The sequence below is a fragment of the Hippopotamus amphibius genome, chromosome 2 (genome assembly GCF_030028045.1).
Source record: "Hippopotamus amphibius kiboko isolate mHipAmp2 chromosome 2, mHipAmp2.hap2, whole genome shotgun sequence".
NCBI lineage: Eukaryota > Metazoa > Chordata > Mammalia > Artiodactyla > Hippopotamidae > Hippopotamus > Hippopotamus amphibius.
In genome coordinates, this window is record NC_080187.1 from 196,487,514 (window position 1) to 196,505,572 (window position 18,059).

General features: G+C 36.6%; 1 protein-coding gene across 3 annotated transcripts in view; it reads left to right on the forward strand.

Moving 5' to 3' along the window:
- The window catches only part of UNC13C (unc-13 homolog C), a 620,639-nt gene that overhangs the window by 237,299 nt on the left and 365,281 nt on the right, over positions 1-18,059 (forward strand). For all 3 annotated transcript variants that reach the window (XM_057724491.1, XM_057724492.1, XM_057724493.1), the window contains one exon: positions 7,070-7,289. In XM_057724491.1, coding sequence (XP_057580474.1) covers positions 7,070-7,289 — 220 coding nt within the window. The remainder of the gene's footprint in view (positions 1-7,069; positions 7,290-18,059) is intronic.

Consider the following 18,059-nt stretch of genomic DNA (forward strand, 5'->3'; position numbering starts at 1 on the left):
TTTTGTTTTTGTTTTTTTCTTTTAGGGTGATTATTTGACTACTGAACCAATTTACTTAGTATAACAATTCTATCCATGTTATTTAAATGTTTGCCCTTGAGTCAATTTTGATAATTTATATTTCTTTCGAGAAAGTTGTCCTTTTTTTTCTAAATTTGCAAATTTAATACTGTAAATTGTTCATAAAGTTATATACTTTATAAAAACGTGTGCTGTTTTCATCTTATTATTTATTTGAATTTTTTCTCCCTTTTGTAAAATCAGAAGCACAGGAGATTCTCTGCCATTTGTTTTATTGACTCTGGTCGTATTTAAATTCATCTTCTACTTTTGGTATTTACCCCGAAGCTATTTTTCTAACTTAAGGTGAATATGTAGTTTGTTAATTTTTATTGTTGCTATTAACTACTGCATACACATAAAATAATATCTGCAACATAAGTGGAGTAAATAGCAATACAAACACCTTATATCTATGACTCAGCTTTTAAAAGAGAATATTTCCATCCCTAGTGTATTCCTTCCTCATTTTCTTCCTGCTTCCAAACTTCAAAGATTTTGTATCTATCATTTTATTGCTTTTGTTTATATTTTTACCACACTTGTATAACCTAATTTTCTTTTTGTCTTTTCTACCGTATGCATTTAAAGCTATTCATTTTCCTCTCAGCATACTTTAGCTGCATTGTACAAGTTTTGATATATAGTACCTGTATTGTTGAGATGGAATTATTTCATAACTGGTCCAGTGATTAATATTTTGACTTATCAGTTATTTAGGAAGTGTTTTCATTAATCTTCCAAAGACAAGGGCTTTTTTTTTTTTGTTACTGCATTGTGTTCAGAGGATATGGACAGTATTTTGTCTTTAGTATTTCACTGAGGATTGCTTTATGGCTTAGTATATGATAAACATTGTAGATATCCCACATGAGCTTTTACTGTTGAGTACATACATTTTGGGACTTCTATATCCCTGATAAATTGTTTCTTTCAACTTTTGTTGGTAATTCTATTAATCTCTTGGATGCTTTTTCCTTAAAAAATTCTATGTGATATTAATACAGCTATACTGAAGTAATTAGATTAATATCTTCCTTGATAGAAACTTTTCTAGCCCTTTCTTTAAATTCTACTGTTTTTATGCATATCTCCAGATAGCTTAATTTTAAAATTCAATCTCAGATTTTGTCTTTTTATGGGTGAATTCAGTTTACAATTCATTATAATAAATTTGAGCTTAGTTCTCTTACTTTTTAAAAATTTACTGTGTCTCTTCTTTTTACTTTAATTCTTTTCTAGGCTTCTTTTGTGTAGATTGAGTTTATTTTCCCTGTTTTCCATTAAATAGATTAAAGTTATCTATACTGTTTATTTTAATATAGTAGATATAATTTTAAATGTTTAATTAAAATACTTTTCAAATTTTAAAGTTGATCAATAATTCTGTCTTGAAAAAAATGTATGAAGATATAAAGATCTGAAAATGCTTGAGCTCTGATTACTACCCTCAATGCCAACATTAGGTAGAAGGCAAGTCTAAATGTCTTGTGTGAAAATGGTCTGAAAACCCCAAGGTCCAAGCCCATGGAGTTTAACTGGATCCCAAACATATCTCTTAGGTTCCCACAGAATCTGCTTTTGTAATTCTGTCATTAAGTTCCATTTATTTATTTGTTCGTTTATGTGCCTGGGGAATCTATTTCTTTTGAGCCCTTCTACATAGTAAAATGTTTTTTTCCAACGCTTACCTAGTGGGCTATATCAACTTCATCTACCAGGTTGCCAGATCAGTTTTCCAATATACAAAATGAATATACTAATATTTCTAAAGCATTCTGGGGGGGCGGTTGGGGAAATCAAATGAGATAACAAATAGCATTTCAACCATACTGGACACATAAATATGTTGTGAATATTAGTTATTATTTTTATGATTGTCTACTTTCATCACACAGCTTTCCATGGCTGCATAATTGACCTTCTTGCTTACACAAGAGAACAATAGAATGGGTTCCCTTTAAGAAGGCGGTCACCGCTTTCCCTCTCTTCCTGCTCTTTCATGGCCTCTGTCAGAAGATTTATAAGAACTCAGTCTCTGCCCCAATTGGTAGGAGTTAGACTTTCCACATTAAAGTGCCTAAAGTTTCCCCCAGTGGAGAAATTCACATTATTTTTGGCTGCTTGTATTTAATGTTACTCATCTCATACCACCTTCTTTATTTGTATATATATTTTTTTCATCTTAAGTTTGGAGAAAAAGTGATACTTATATAGTACATGATAGATTTATCATAATTTGTTTTCAGATCAAGTTCCATGTCCTGTATTGCCATGGAAACATATTGTACTTTAGAGTGTATCTCCTGTATAGTGTATATCCTATATTGTCCTCTCCTTAAGTTATTGAGTCGTCTATTTTATCACTGTTCTGCTCTCTTTATTTGGACTCAATCCATAAGTTACTTAGGTTACTTAGGTCACTGGTAATTAGTACCTGTTATAAACAATGTAAGTAAAAAGAGATGACAGTCTTCCATGTATAGGCATATAACTTTTAGTCTCTGTTAGCACTTTCTGCTACAAAAAAATTTTACCTAGGTAATTTTAGCTTCTATAGTCAGTCTTATATAATGATTACTCTGATGAGTAAATCAGTCATGAAATTATGTCTGTTTTTATACTCAGGAATTTATTCTACCATTGTTCTGTCCTCAGGCTTATAACCAGTTACAAAGGTCACATTGTACCTAGTCTTTGCTCTGCAAATCTTTCTAATGCTTTTGTCCAGAAATAGCAAAATGATACTTAGAGGACAGTAAATAGATTTCTTTTCTAAAAAGCATGCATCAAGTACATGAAATATGGTTCAAAACAAAAATCATACTTTTTTTCATGGAATTACCTAAATGTGATTGTTTTCAAGTATAGGAAGGAGATGGTTTGTATAGTCCTAAGAGGGAAGCCCACAGGATGAAGAGAAAAATAGAACTTCATTAGTTAAGTTGGTAGTTAACATAGGAGGGGAAAAAGAGAAAAGGTACGTGGCAGATGGAGTCAGACAAGCTTTGTTCCTGTTATAAGTGTTAACAGTTCGTAGATTGGAATTTTGGTGGTCCAAAAACACTGGTAATTGTTCTCAGCAGGAGGCCTGATTGCTTTATTTTTTGGACATTTTAATTTCCCCATATAGTTATCAATAGAAAAGACAATTCATTTGCTTCCAGTGTCCTAATTGTTCAGAAAGTGTCATGTTAGGGCAACTCACTTTAAATTCCAGGTTCTCAGAGCAGGAATTTTTAACAAAATATGTGTTTAACAAATCTGTGTCCTCCCCTTTGTAGTCCATAGGTTGTACTTGGCTACTACGTCTCATCTGAATGAAAGCATAGTAATCATTTCTACAGATTAAAGCAGTGTTGAAACACAAGAAAAATTGCCTTACTTTCTGGAATCACATTAGTAATATAAAGTTTATTGTTTTTTACTTTGTTGCAAAAACCTGATATCCTGGCTCTAAGTAGAAGAATTACTGTAAGAACATGCATTAAACCATGCCTAACTTTGAAAAATTACATTATTTTTTATTTTAATGCTTTTTTGGGTTTATAAATTACTTTTGCAGTGAGCATACATTTTATTATTATCAGAACATACATTTTAGCAAATAATATGTTTGTTGTAGAAGATTTGAAAAGTTTAGAAACATTTAAAATAGATTAGCAGTAAGTCTCCCAAATTGCTGAATCCTCTCAGCCCTTCAGTCCTAATTCGAATAATTGGACTCTGCTTGTTCTTCAGACCATCTTTTCCATATGTCTGGTTCCTTGTTTACCTAGGACAGAGATACCCTCTCTTGATAACATATACAGTTCCCATCCTTTCACATCAGCTAGGATCCTATTAGCTACACCAAATTATCTTTCTACCTACTCTAAGTACATGTGTGTATGTATGAATGTATGTGCTTACATATATTTTCTTTTCTCTTTAATCCAGTTCTTAAAGGTGAGTTACAGACTCCCATTTTACATGGTTCATGGCTAATTTTACTGTTTCCACTTGCTTTGTTTTTATTCAGTGCCCCATAGCCTATCTTTTTGCCTTATTCCACAAAAACTCCACACTCTGTCCTTATAATCTTGTTGGATCCGGTCTTACTTTGCTGTTAAAAATACACTCTTTCCCCCAATATGCAGTGTTCTCCCAAGACATAAGAGTACCCTCTTATCAGATGTATTTTTACATGCTTACCTTAGCTATTCATTTCCTCAGCTTCTGAAGTGACCATCATTCCATCTTATGCTTTGCTGGAATAAGAAATGTTTTCATAGCTATTTATTTTAAAGTCATTTTCAGCTTTTGTAAACACATGCCCGTATCCCCAAAATCAAAAATGAAAAAACTCATAATATCATTTCTTTGAGACTGGGGATATGTACCCTGTAGTGAATTACTTAGTGTTTTTCTCCAGGTTCTATAGCTTTCAAATGTTATGGTTTATGTTAATGCCCCATTCAATTGATTTTCAGTGTGCTGTCTAGTAAATTTTCCATGTTTCTTCTTTTTTGAAATTAGCTTCACTCCCTCTTTTCATGGAATGGACCACGCCTCTTTAGCCAAACCAAACCAAACATTTCAATGAAACCTTCTCAGCTATCTTTCATTTGCTTTCCTTCAGCATGTTTAATTTTTTAGCAAGTGTTCCTTATATTTATTACTCGTACTATAGTCTGAGGATTTAGAGGACTGACTATCTATTCACTTGAATTCAATAAAATGAAAATGGACATAGGGGATTAAAGTGTGTTAATCATTAAATTTAAATTATGCATATACATTCATTTCAAAAGCAACCCCTTGCCCAACTCTGCTTTCTAAATTAACACATATCTCTCACTTGTCTTGTGTTCCGTAGCAGACTGTTCTATTCCCACCCAGTGTTCCAATGAGTTAGAACTATTATTTTTCCCCTACTGAGACAACAAATGATACAATTGCAAATATACCTAAACTCCATTCTTATTTTTTTTTTACCTCAACCAAAAATTCTGTATCTCACGCACACATACACGCATTGCACGGCCCCCCAGCCCTTCAGCTCAGTTAGAATGTGAAGCTGTGTATGGAGAGCTGATTGTAAATCTGTTATGCCAAGAATCGTTCAGTTCACGTTGATGAGATGGAATATCACTCTGCTAGGCAGCGAATGGGAAGCAAAGATGAATCATACACACGTCTAATTCTAAAGGAACTCTTGACATTTTTTTTCAAGACAAGACATCCCTTCATTATGGAATGAAGCCAAGAGGTTTATTGCCTCAGACTACCGAAAAGTGATGAATCCACTTGTTCTGTCTATATAAACCCTAACACGGGAGTCACCTACTTGAGAAATTCCCATATTTTGAACATATACTATACGTACTGTTGCTCTGTTGACTCACCTGAAACGTAAAGAGCTTTGACCAGACCCTCATGAGTAGTGAGGGTGGGATCTTGCTGTTCAAAAGCTGGAAAAAATTTTAGTAAAACCTAACTCCCTGGTAGGGAACGCCTTCCTCCATTAACAAACACCTTTTGGGAAAACACATAATGAGGGGAATGTACTAGTAAAGGGAAATATACTGTTATCATACTAAGGAATCAAAAAATAATGACAAGTGAACCATTTCAACACTGTTGGAAGATATTCTGCAATGAGATTTAAGGATGATTAATGCAAAATACAAGTGCTTCCTTTCTAGCATTGTGTATCTGCTAGACTCCTACAGGATTTATGTAAATAACCATTCATCATGCATCAGGTAGTTGCAGGAAATTATTTATAATTGTAAGTTCAGAGAATGCTAGTCTTTCTGTCAGGACATCACCTGCATAGTGGGACATAAGAACCAAAGGGACAGACGCATCCAAACAAGTCTCCGCTATCAACACTAATGCTTAGTATTTATTTGGTGTTTGAAGTCTATAGACTATATTTGTTACTCTCACACAGTGTGGTCTTCAACATGGTACGGTAGATAGGTAGCACGGGAAAGTGAGGATTAGAGAATTTAAGTCTCTTCCTAGATTATAAGACTCTTAAGTAACAGGCATTCATTCGTTTCACAAAAAAATGTGTTGTGCCCTTACTATGCCCAAAGACAATGATGGGCATTGTTTAGGCACTAGAGAAATAAGGAAGACGGCTCCTGCCTTCCGAAGCCCATTTCAGATGTCACGTGCTGGGGCCTGTGCTGGGGGACTCAGGCCTCCTGGCTCCTCGTTCATTGTTCACTCCACCAACAGCTTCCACTTGCTATTAAAAATTATCTCCTTTTAATATATAAAGCACTGTGGGAGAGTGCCACATTTAACCTTTAACTTCTACTGTGGCTTCCTTATCAGTTAGTTGATGAGCTCCTTCCTAAGGAATAGGTGATGAAAGCAGTTCCCTGCAGAAAGATCTATAGAAGAAGTGTACTTTGGGACTGGGGAGGGGTGCAGTGTTAGAGAGGATATAGAATCAGGGAGGCGAGGCCTGGGTAGAATAGAAAAGAGGCATTGGGGGTGTTTCTAGAGGATTAAAGTCAGCATTGAGAATATTTTCCATTACTTCATAATTTTACCAAGAACAAATTTAGACAACGGATAGTGATATAAATTCCTTTTCTATTTTTTATTTTTGTTGAATTGCTGTTTCCTGGCCACCTATCGCAAGCCAGACTAGGTCAGGCTCATCAGCCTTGCCCTCATGGAGTTCACAGGATAGAGGGACGTGGTCATTATCAAAAGTAACCAGAGCTCTGTGCTGCCACAAAAGAAGCTTGCACTGCAGTGGAGCCCAGTCCAATCTGAAGATGAGGGAGTTCTTTGTGTTCAAAGAACTGAATTGGGCCCTAGGACACTGAACGAAGAATAAGTGTGCAGAATTCTTGTGATAACTGTCCTCACTTAAATCAGTAATCCAGGGGGGCCCCTCAAGATAGCACTTTCAGGAAAAAGTGATAAAATTGTTTGTTCTGTGATGAAATTCTCCAGAGCCACTGAATGTGGCTTGCATTGGTAACTTCTCTCATCTTCACAGAAAATACATGTCTTCAAGAAGACTTTGCAGGCACTGATCTACCCCATGTCCTCCACCACCCCTCACAACTTTGAGGTCTGGACGGCTACGACACCTACCTACTGTTACGAGTGCGAAGGGCTCCTGTGGGGCATTGCTCGGCAAGGCATGAAGTGTTCAGAGTGTGGCGTGAAGTGCCACGAAAAGTGTCAGGACCTCCTGAACGCGGACTGTTTGCAGAGTGAGTACTCCATGAGGTGACGACGCCGGTGTACAGAGCTGGTCTCATCCTGTGTATTTTCAGCTCTTGCTAATTCTTGACAAATCCTACCCACCCCTCTCCTATTCACCCATGCAAAGGTCCACATCCTGCCCGTCGAGTCATGTAGCTGCCTGTGTCTTCCTGCAGTGTTGACCTCGGGGCACTTTCAGATTCCTCAGAATAACTACCCGGAGTTCAGTGGCACTTGGACCGAGTAGAAAACTTCCAAGTGACTTCCAATCTGTGTTCTCACTTTTAGCTCATAATTGTCCCCACGTGGTCAGTGGTAACATGTAAAGTCACATTCCTCAAACAGGGGTTCACACACCCCTGAGGTGACAGCGACTGGAATTCTTTTCCAAGCCTACTTGACACCTGCCTTCCTCAGGCAAGAGCTATGATCTTCTGCAGCCCCTGCTCAGCCCTTGGAATTAGGAGCTCGTGTACTTGAATGTCAAAGGCAAATGTAACTTACCAGAAAGGTGACCTTGGGCAAGTTTTTCTAACTTCTCAGGGCTTCATTTTCTTCCACCAAATAAACAGGAATAATAAAATTTACCTCAGTGGGTTATTTCAAAGACTAAATGGAACAGTTGCTGCTAACAGTGGCACATAGTAGATGCTCAATGAATATTAATGGCCTCCCCATTCCTTTACATCTCTCAGTAGGTACATGTCACTTTGACTTTTATGACAGGTTATCTTAAATTTTCCATTTCCCAAAAAAACCCTTTATACTGGTACTTTAGATTAGGTCCTGAAATGCCAAACATCACACGCTGAAATACGTATTACTGATTTTTCACTGCTAGATTTATTTGTCTGCTGACCTTAAATAACTAAAAAAGTACTGCTGAATAAATCTATTTAAACATGGATTTTCATTGTCAAATAAGGTTTTTTCACATCTAAATTTTGTCCCCTTTGTTTATTATTTATAGGAAAGCAGTCAATGTAAGATGCATGGGCTGCCTGAAATTGAGGGAGGACAGAGAAAAATGTCAAAATAAAGATTAAATCAGAAATGCTGGCGCAGCTGGCTCTTGTAGTAACAGTCATACACATTGTACACTTTCCTCTACCTGATTAGTATCCTCCCTACACAATCAGATCAGACTGAGGCTGTTAATGGTAGTAAATGTGTTTTTTGAAGCAAAATGGTACCCATTTGAAAAATAAAAGGTATATTTAGGAATGAGTGCTTAGAATGAACGGAGATTGACTCAATATTACTCAGTCAGTTTACTTGCAAAATCTCATAATACCATTAAAATTCAGCCTACCTGTTTAAAAAATGAATTGTGAACAGGCATCTTAAGAAGCAATCACATTAGGGCATTGACATTTTGGGAAAACAGATAGGAAAAACTTTGCCATCTAGAAATGAATGGCTTGAGTCCCTTAAAGAAAAAAAATGATGCAGATAATACCTAAGAAATGAGTTCATGCTTCTTTAAGTCTTTCAGAGAAGAGAGAAGCCACCCATTCATTAAACTTTAGAAACATTTTCATAGTCTATTGCCATTTTGTAAGACAGCATGTATTATTTGGTATTGGTTAAATACACTAGGCGAGCTTTGCATTGAAGTTATTCATTAAAATGCACATGTAAATTGGAAGAATCAAACATAGTGGAGAAAAAATGAGGGTAGACATATATGCCCCAGTAAGAGGATATTTTCCGTGATAACCTCTCCTGATTTTTCCCTAAAACCCACATTCTCACATTGAATGGAAAGAGGTTTTGCTAATACATAAATTTGACTTTACAGCTTGCCACAATAACTATCAATAAAACTTAAAGTTGTCCCTATAAAATCAGTGACATTAAGAAATTTCTCTTTTCACTGGTTTAAGCAAGACATTTGCAATGGTGACACCTTGTTTAAAATACTGAAATTGTGCCGAAATTGAAGGAAAAGGAGAGAATAAAAAATTAAGGGAAATCAGAGTTGGAAAATATAGCTAATGCAGCCACTTGTAAACACAAGGAAATTCTTTGGTTTCCTTCTCCAAATGGTCATTCAATTTCTGTTTGAACATCTACAGATAAAATTTAACACCTTGGCAGGCAGCTTAATTTATATTAGAAAATCCTAGCTTGTAAATTAAAATTTGAACCAACTCTTGCCTTACAGTAAATTATATTCTTTAAGCCAAATCTTACCTTTGAGAAAATATTTAATAAATCTACTCATCATATGTGATAGTTTTTCAAATACTTGAAGATAATAGTCTTCTTTAGGTTTCTAGAACCCTCGTTATTTTTCTAAATCTTTTCTGAAGACACTGCAGTCTGTCAACATGCGTACATACATATACTTAAAATAAAACAAAAGGAAAAAAAAAGTCTACCTTTGTATCTGACCAATGACCCGTACAAGATAAAGAGTATTTAAAGTTACTTCAAATTAATTTTAGTTTAGTATTTCCATCCCATCAAGTCTTGGGTCTGTGACTTACACACTTGCGGTCAAGTAAAATTAGACCAGGTGATAAGATGCCATTCACTGTTCTAGTACCTCCGTGCAGATGCAGATGTGCATGGAACTAGATTCCCCAAACAGCCTCATCTCAGCTCCTGTCTAGTTGATTTTACTTGGTGGTTCCTGCACTTCACTGGCTTCCTGGCCTAAGGCTAATAGCCACGTGAAACGGAAGATAGGAGCAGAGGATAGCAAAGGGAAAAAGGGCAATTCTTGAGAGATCACTGATCTGTCATCCTCCTCGCTGTTCCAGGCCAGTAGCAGTGGCCAGAGTTCACCTCTTTTTTCTTGAATTAACTCATTTCTATCCTGTTATTTCAAAATACATTTACCCTCTTTTGGAAATGGCATTTGGTGATGGAAGAATTGAAACGCAGCAAATGGGGGAGCAGTGTCTGACCCTGAATGATATTTATGTAACCTATAAGGACCTTGCCAACACAGTACAGTTATGGTGGCAGTTTTAAACTAGAAAAAAGTGAGAAAAAGTGTATGTTGGCTGGGATGAGGTTGTACGCCGAGTGAGACATGTAGAAGAGAGATCATATATACAGTATTTTCCTTGATTATCTTGTCAAAGTAGAAAAGAGAGAACTTCAAAAATCAGAAAAGTATGCAAATAACCATGGAGCCTAACCGGAATGGCCAGCACTTTCTTACACATCTCCAAAGAAGAAATCCCAGAGTCCCACTGAAAAAACATTCTGCCTAGTTTGAATTCCTAACTGGAAATTTCAATTATCTGCATAAAGAGAGAAAGTATTTCATCAAGAGTTCAGGAGAGCATCAAGAGTGAGAAGTGTTATTTTGTTCTGTGTTTCCTGCTGATATCATGTGAAGTTTATGGGCACTAATTATTAGCCACTGTGAATTCGTAACATTCACAAAATCTGGTTAGTGCACTCCTTTCTGCAAACTAGACACTGATTTTTTTTTTTCATATTCGTGTTACCACATTTTGCAACCACGCTATCTTAAGACAGTCGGTTATTTGTATATGTTGAACAGCTAGTGTGGGTGGGAGCTTTATTCTGGGCTTTGAGATCTAGAAGGAAAGTAATCAGTATTGTCCCTGGACTCAGACATATTTTATAAAACTTAACTCAGGTGAATAGATGTGAACACATATTGGAAACTTTCGACATTCTACTCTGTCAACAGCGATTATACAAAGTATGTTTATGTAATGAAAGGAAGCTTAGAAGTAGGACTTTGTGTATCTACTGCTATAGGGTGGAGGCCAGTCTTTGTTTCCCCATAATTTAGCACACAATTAAGCACAGCTAGCTGCATAATTAATGTTAGGGAAGCAACATATGAGGGCATGAGAACACAATTAGAAATAACGTGAAACGGTTTAAAGATCATCCTTCCTTAGAACCATAGATCCATTGGGAAGCCTTTGAGATTAGTGAATTGGTGAAGCCAATCTGCTGATATTAGTTCAGACAGTTCAGCATCTTGTCAAAAAGAATCTAATGGATAACATAGGTAGGGTTACAACTAAGGTCTCTGAACGCCCAGGCTGGTGATCTCTCCTATTTTATAAAGAAACATGAGAAGTGAAGCCTAGGGGGGAAAAATGGAAAGTTGTTAAATTTTATTTCTAGTGCTTTCCCCCATCCCTGTGTTTTAGACATTCTGTGCTACCCAGACCTTGACTTTACAGCTTCCCATCATGGTAACTCCTCAAGGTCAATCCACCAAGCTGGGGTATACCCTCAATCCACCATTTTCAATCACAACACACTCACTACACTGACCTTTCAACACTAAAGAGGAAATGATTTGATAAGTTAATTTGGATAAAAGTGGAATCAATTGTTAAGTTACCTTAATACAATGGTCAATTCCTTAACCCAAAGTAATAACCTCATAATGGATCATTTTCAGGTGTTGGGATAGGGTACGTGGGGTACAAAAAGGGTGAGTATGCCTTACATAATGTCACAGAAGTATTCTATGTAACTTAAGCAAAGGGTACCTATCTATCTGTATTTTTTTTTAACATGGTCCTGAGCTACTTGAGACAGATTTGGCGTCTAATCCTGTCACTAGTAGAGTTTTTTAAAACCTCTCTGAGCACCATTTTCCATATATGTGAAAAGAATTAACAATACCTGTCAATGCCCTCCAGCTAAAGATCACCAGGAACACACCTGTGCTTTTAAAAATTCAATTTATTACCCATCACTTCAATGGAGAACGCATACCAGGGTGAACCACAGGGCGTCTCAGTCAGAGGGTGTTAAAAAGCAGAGGATTTCTCTTGATCAGGTTTGTCTTGAACTGAGGACAATTCTGTGATTGTGTACATTAAAAAAAAAATCTTGTCTACCAGGAACGCAGATGAGAGTGAGGCTAATAGCTGTACTTAATAAAGAAGCAGTAGTCACTCACATTAGGAGAAGGATGTTTGGTATTTTGTGGTTATATGGTGACCTGGTCTTCATCTGCGCTCAGAAAAAGTTGTATAGTGGCCTTGCTTGTCTTGCTTTAAGAGGGACCATGTGTGAGGTTGGTGTCCTGTGAGAGTCCTTACACCCAGCTGGAGAGCAATATTGCCTAGTGGTGAGCGCCAGGCCAGCTTCCAGCTGAACCAGTTGTGTCAGCTGAATTTCCAGCAATCAGAGGCTATTAAAAAAAAGAGAAATAGAAAGAAATCCTGTGTTTAATTTTTTTCTTTGTTTTCTTTTTCTTTTCTCTCCTTTCTTTCTTTCTTTCCTTCCTTCTTTCTTTCTTTCTTTTTTTTTTTTTTGAAAAGGATATGAAGAAATCTACGTAACTAAGAGTGGTGAGACCAAAAAGATCTTTCCTCTTCCTATCTCTCCCTTGCTTTCTTCTTTCCTTACATAGTGAAAATATTTTTGAAATTGCCCCCGCCCCTTTTAAACAATTAATGTGTTCCCCTGAACCCTATAGATAGTTTTTGGACTCTGAAATGACTGGGAAATCTTGAGAAAGTGAGTATCTAGAAAATGCTCATGAGATGGAGTTGTGACATACAATTGTGAGGATGCGTTCCTGATTTTGTGGGGGGTTTGACAGGCAGATGTTTCTAAACTTGTTCTAAAAGCCTGCATTTACTAAAAATGGGATGATTGAATCCGGTGGGGTTGATATAGGTGGAGGGAGAGGAGAAGAAAGGTTGTTTTTGTTTGTGGTTAGCTAGGCTTACTGACAGTGAAGTCACTTTACAAAGGGTGGCAGTTCCTTGAAAGGGGACTGCTGGCCCACATTCCCCACCTACAGGGGTGGGAGATGACATTGTGCTAGACACAGTCCTTTGTTGTTTGTGAGAAATCGTGTGGAGTGTGCGGCTTTGATCTTACAAGGAAAAGGAGGCAGCTGACTTGAAGATGGGGGAGTTGCGGGGCTGTTCCTTGAAAGATTGAAGCCATGTTAAAAGAGGAGGGTTAAGATCATCTTGGTTGTAAAACACTAAAGGGAAAGGGTAGAAAATGCCAACTACATGCCCACCTACATGATTTCATGGGAAAGAAAAGCAGAGGCGTCAAAAGCAGGTCCACCTACATGATTTTACTGGTAAAGAAAAGAAAAGCAATAAAGTTTCTCAGACACTCTGAGGGAGACATGTGCCTGAGTATCAGACCCTGAGCACACGTTCCAGGTTTATTAACTGCATGCTACCTCTGCGTTCACCAGCCTCAAATGCAGGTAAGGGTTAATGGATGCTAATAATTATTATTATCATTGTTGCTAGTATTATTACCTTCTGCAGTCTCTGAACTCTTGTCTTTTATTTTCAAGCACTTCATTGACTCCCATCTAGTAAGTAGTTATAGAGCCTTTAGCCTGTGACAGACACTGAGCAAGGCACTGTCCAGGGCAAAGTTTTCAAGGAGTTGCTTCACAGGGCAACTCAGAACCCTAAAATTCCATGTTAACGTGAGATTCTTTAACAAATACTTATCCGAGAGTGAGTCAAAAATTATCTGCACTCTGGCTGTAGAATTTATTTTAATTAACTTTTAGAAAAGGCAAATATATCATTTTTTGACATAATCCCCTTGCTTTTCAACACACTCTGTCCATCTGTCAATAAGCTTCCGTATTCCCTCATTAAAAAATGTTTTAGGCTGAGCTGCGAGCCACGAATGTATCATTGTCTTCACTTCTTCATCAGAAGTGAATCTTTGTCCTCGTAGGGCTGCTTTCAGGGGACCAAACAGGTGAAAGTCTGGTGGAGCAAGATCAGGACTGTAGGGGGGATGCTTTAACACCTCAAAAGGAAGCTTTTGCAGTGTCCACCGTGTGGGCAGAAGTGTGTGGACATGCATTGTCATGTTAAGATCACAGCACCCTTGGATAGCAGTCCTCTGCATTCAATCCAAAGTTTAGGGTTCAGCTCTTCAATAATCATCTCACTGTAACGAACACTGTTGATTGTTGAACCTTTTTCCTGATAATGTTCCAATACTGGCCCTTGAGAATCCCAGAAAATAGAATCATTTCACATGTACGCTCAATGTTGTCATCAGCCATGGACTTGGACAGGCATCTGGCTCCTTCTTGATAGCTAACACTTGTGCAACCTTCCTTGAACTTCTCTATCCATTCATACACACTTCTTCACGACAAAACGCTTTCTCCATACTACACACAAAGTCTTCTGTAAATAATGGCACCAGGTACACCCTCAGACCATGAAAAACGAGTCACTGCACGCTGCTCTTCTTTCGTGCAAATCACAAGTGGGGCATCCATTTTTGCTCGCACCTCAGTTACAAATGAACTGATGTAACACATTCACAAAGCACTGATAAGACAGTGCAGCCAGCAGAAGTTTTAGTATAACTGGAGTGCGGATAATTTTTGACCCACCCTTGTACCATCACCTCTTTAACATTCTGAAATCCCTACACTTATTCAATTATCATTTTTGAAACTATATGCATTATGTCATTTAATCCTTACAATGACCCTGTAAAGGAAGACACTACTATTATCTCCTTGTATTTCTCAGATGAAGAAACTAAGGCTTACAGAGAGGAATCAGCTAGCACAAGTTCAGGTGGTTAGTAAGTGGCAAACCAGGATTCACACAGGAGACTGTCTCCTTCTACACCCTGAGCACTGTGAGCACTGTGCTCTCCTGCCTTATTTAAAAGTGATTCCCTTGATTGGTTTTTTCCATTTATATTTGGATTTATGCCCTTGCTTTATGTTATTAAATGTGTGAAGTATATATGCCAACCAAATTCTGCTTTATAACAATGGGGACACATTTGTTTTCTGAAAAACCCAAATCCGAAGCCAAGGGCCAGGTGTGTTTTGTCTCTTAATAAGATATAGTCCACAGCATGTTTATCATTTTACAGAGAATTCATTCTTGTTTCTTCCAGGATTTTGGCCTTATAGTCACAGTGTGTAAGAAGTTTATAGCACAGTAAATTAACCCCAGAGCCAAATTACTCTGATATAGCAATCAATTTATTTTAGATTCCCTCAATAAATATTTTATCTTCTCCATTTATTGAGTGTATCCTATTTTCCAAGCAATGTGCTAGATACTTGGAATACACATTTAATTGAGGTTGGCCTTAAAGGCTAGTGTGTAGGAGATATATATATATATATCTCATACACACACACATATATATATATTCAGGTAGTCGTGTCAGTGTTGATTGATAAATATTGAACAATTTTGTGAGGCAGTTGCTTGAAATCAGCTGTGTTAGGAGTATTTACACCACAGAAATCTGCTAATGCTATAAATCAAGTTTGCCTTTTGTTGTTCACCTTTTTTCTGTGAGGAAGAGGAGAAAATGTGACCACTGAATTTAGAAAGCCTGCATATCTGTTAAGGAAGAGATAAGATCATATGCTCAGAATGTAATGGGGGAAGTGACTTGAAAAGAGTAGAAATGTTTTAGAACAGCTGTTGAGAAAAAATAGGAACGAGAAGAGATTGAAAACAAGGTGGAATAGTGCATTTGCTACGTGCATATAGATAATTGTTTGGAAGGAAAACTGAAATTGTAAGTCGTCATGTAAAAGTGGTGAAATTGTGAATTTCTTATGCAATTTAGATGCTTTGGGCAATGAATGAAAATTAAAGAGAAATGAAAGTTTCTAGTTAATTGGCTGTTCCATTAAATTAAATGGAAGGGAGACATATGGGATAAGTCCACCTCTGTCTAAGGCTGAATTCTCTTGCAGTTTTATTGTGCATAATTTTCTGGTCTGATCTGTCAGTTAAGTGTTTTTAAAAGTAACAAAGATGCATTTCATTTGGGTAATGTATTACACTTTACAAAGTGCTTTCACTGTGTAATCTCTCTTTTGATCTCCTGTATTGTTGATCTCTGGTTGACATATTACTGTATTTCAATGAAGCTGCTAAATCTTCTACCACACACTTTGAAGGAAGACTCATATAAATACAAATCTGTTTATCTCTGATGACTCTGAAATAAACAGAATAAACCTGAAGGAAAATAATAAACCCAAAGAGCTGGAAATTTACGACAAATTGCAAATACTGAAGAAATATTCATTAGAAAAATGAGATGTATGGGTTCAATAAATAATAGCGCAATGAAAAGTCACTGTAGATGAGTTACAACAATTATCAATTTGTCTTGTATCTCTGAATTAAAGAGATCTAAGTTGACTCATTTTCTTCAGGTCAAAAATATAAAAGTAGAAGCTATATGTCTTTTCTAGAAGTAATAGATAAGAGATTCAAACATAAGTCTCTATTAACTTGCTATCCCAGATTGGTGATTCCACAATTTATGGGTCTGTCTGTTGTCTGTACATATTAGAGTAGATATTCTACTCCAACATCAAGGGCATTGGTGAATGATTTCAAAGCTAATTCTCAAGCTTTCCTAATTAATTCTTTAAAAGAATTCAAGCGGCAGTCGTTAAGTACAGAGATTTGGTTTCTTAGGAAGAAAAATCTCTTGACATTCCAGCCTTGAATTTGGTAGTTATTTTTGGAATGAACATTTATTGTATGGATGATGGTCAGCTGGCTCTTCCTGAACTTAGAAAAATAATCCAAAATGCATTTAACTCTTGGGGACTTTAACACACTTTTCTAGAGCTTTGAGGGAATTAATAGCCACAACAATAATAGCTGTTTAGAAATTTGGAGAAAGTCAACATTTTATGACATTTCTAACCCTTTGAACATTCATAGAATGGCCTTTACAAACCAAACTTTTGAGGCACTTAGAATCTTAAGGTGACTTTTTCAGGCCACCGCTGTTCTTTTCATATAATGAATATTCCAATACTTGAAGTAAAATATGCATTTTGGGGAGTTGCAACTAGATAGTCTAGCCTAAGCTAATTTTACCATGTAAGAATTATGTACTGTGGAGCTAAGCCATTATTGACAAATTACAAAAATCCTTAATTGCTTAAAGGTGTACAATTCACAAATGTGTAGCTGTTCTAGCTCATGTTTTAATAGACAACCAGGGCATTTAGAATGTCCTTTCAAATTATAACTTAAATGGAAAACATTAATTTTTTGTATTCTTTTTTTAATTTTGGTTTAAGTCCTCAAAGCTTAACAATATAGACAGGGAAACTGCTCTTTCTACCAGTAGATTATTCATCTTTTTTTAGTGTATGCTAATTACACCTTGATTACTACAAATGTGTTTTTTCCACTTTGGAAACCAAAGTTATATTTTCAAATAATGAAGATGTTCACTAAAATACTGCTGTTAAATTTTATATGACTTTATTATAAGGAAAGTTCATAGCTGACTTTTCCTTTTTTGTCTTAGCTTCTGTACTTAAATCGGGCATAACATTCACAGAAGTAAATTCCAAGAACATTACTGAGGCTGTTCTTTGTGGTACAAGTTGTACAGATAAATTATCGCATTCAGTCTCTGAACATTTTATGAGCTATTAGTATGCCTATTTCAGAAATACAGTATTTCAAAAAATATAAGTTGGGCAGTATTTACAGTCATGGAGATAAAAATTGGAAAAATTACTACCTATAGACACATTTTTTTCCTTCTTTTCATTATATCTCAGTTGCTTCTGTACCAAAAAGTATTTGGTCTCAGCAATGACAGTTCATGTTGACCCTGATACATGGGCTTTTGCTTTCCTACTGCAAACTCAGTAAGGAACTATGAGAGCTGAAATCATGGTCCACTGTCTGCTTTTGGAACACTGAGCAACCCAGGGGCCACACAGAGCACGGAGACTATCTGGCTGATAGTGGATGGCGAGGGACCCAGGAATGGGCTTTTGGAAATCTTTC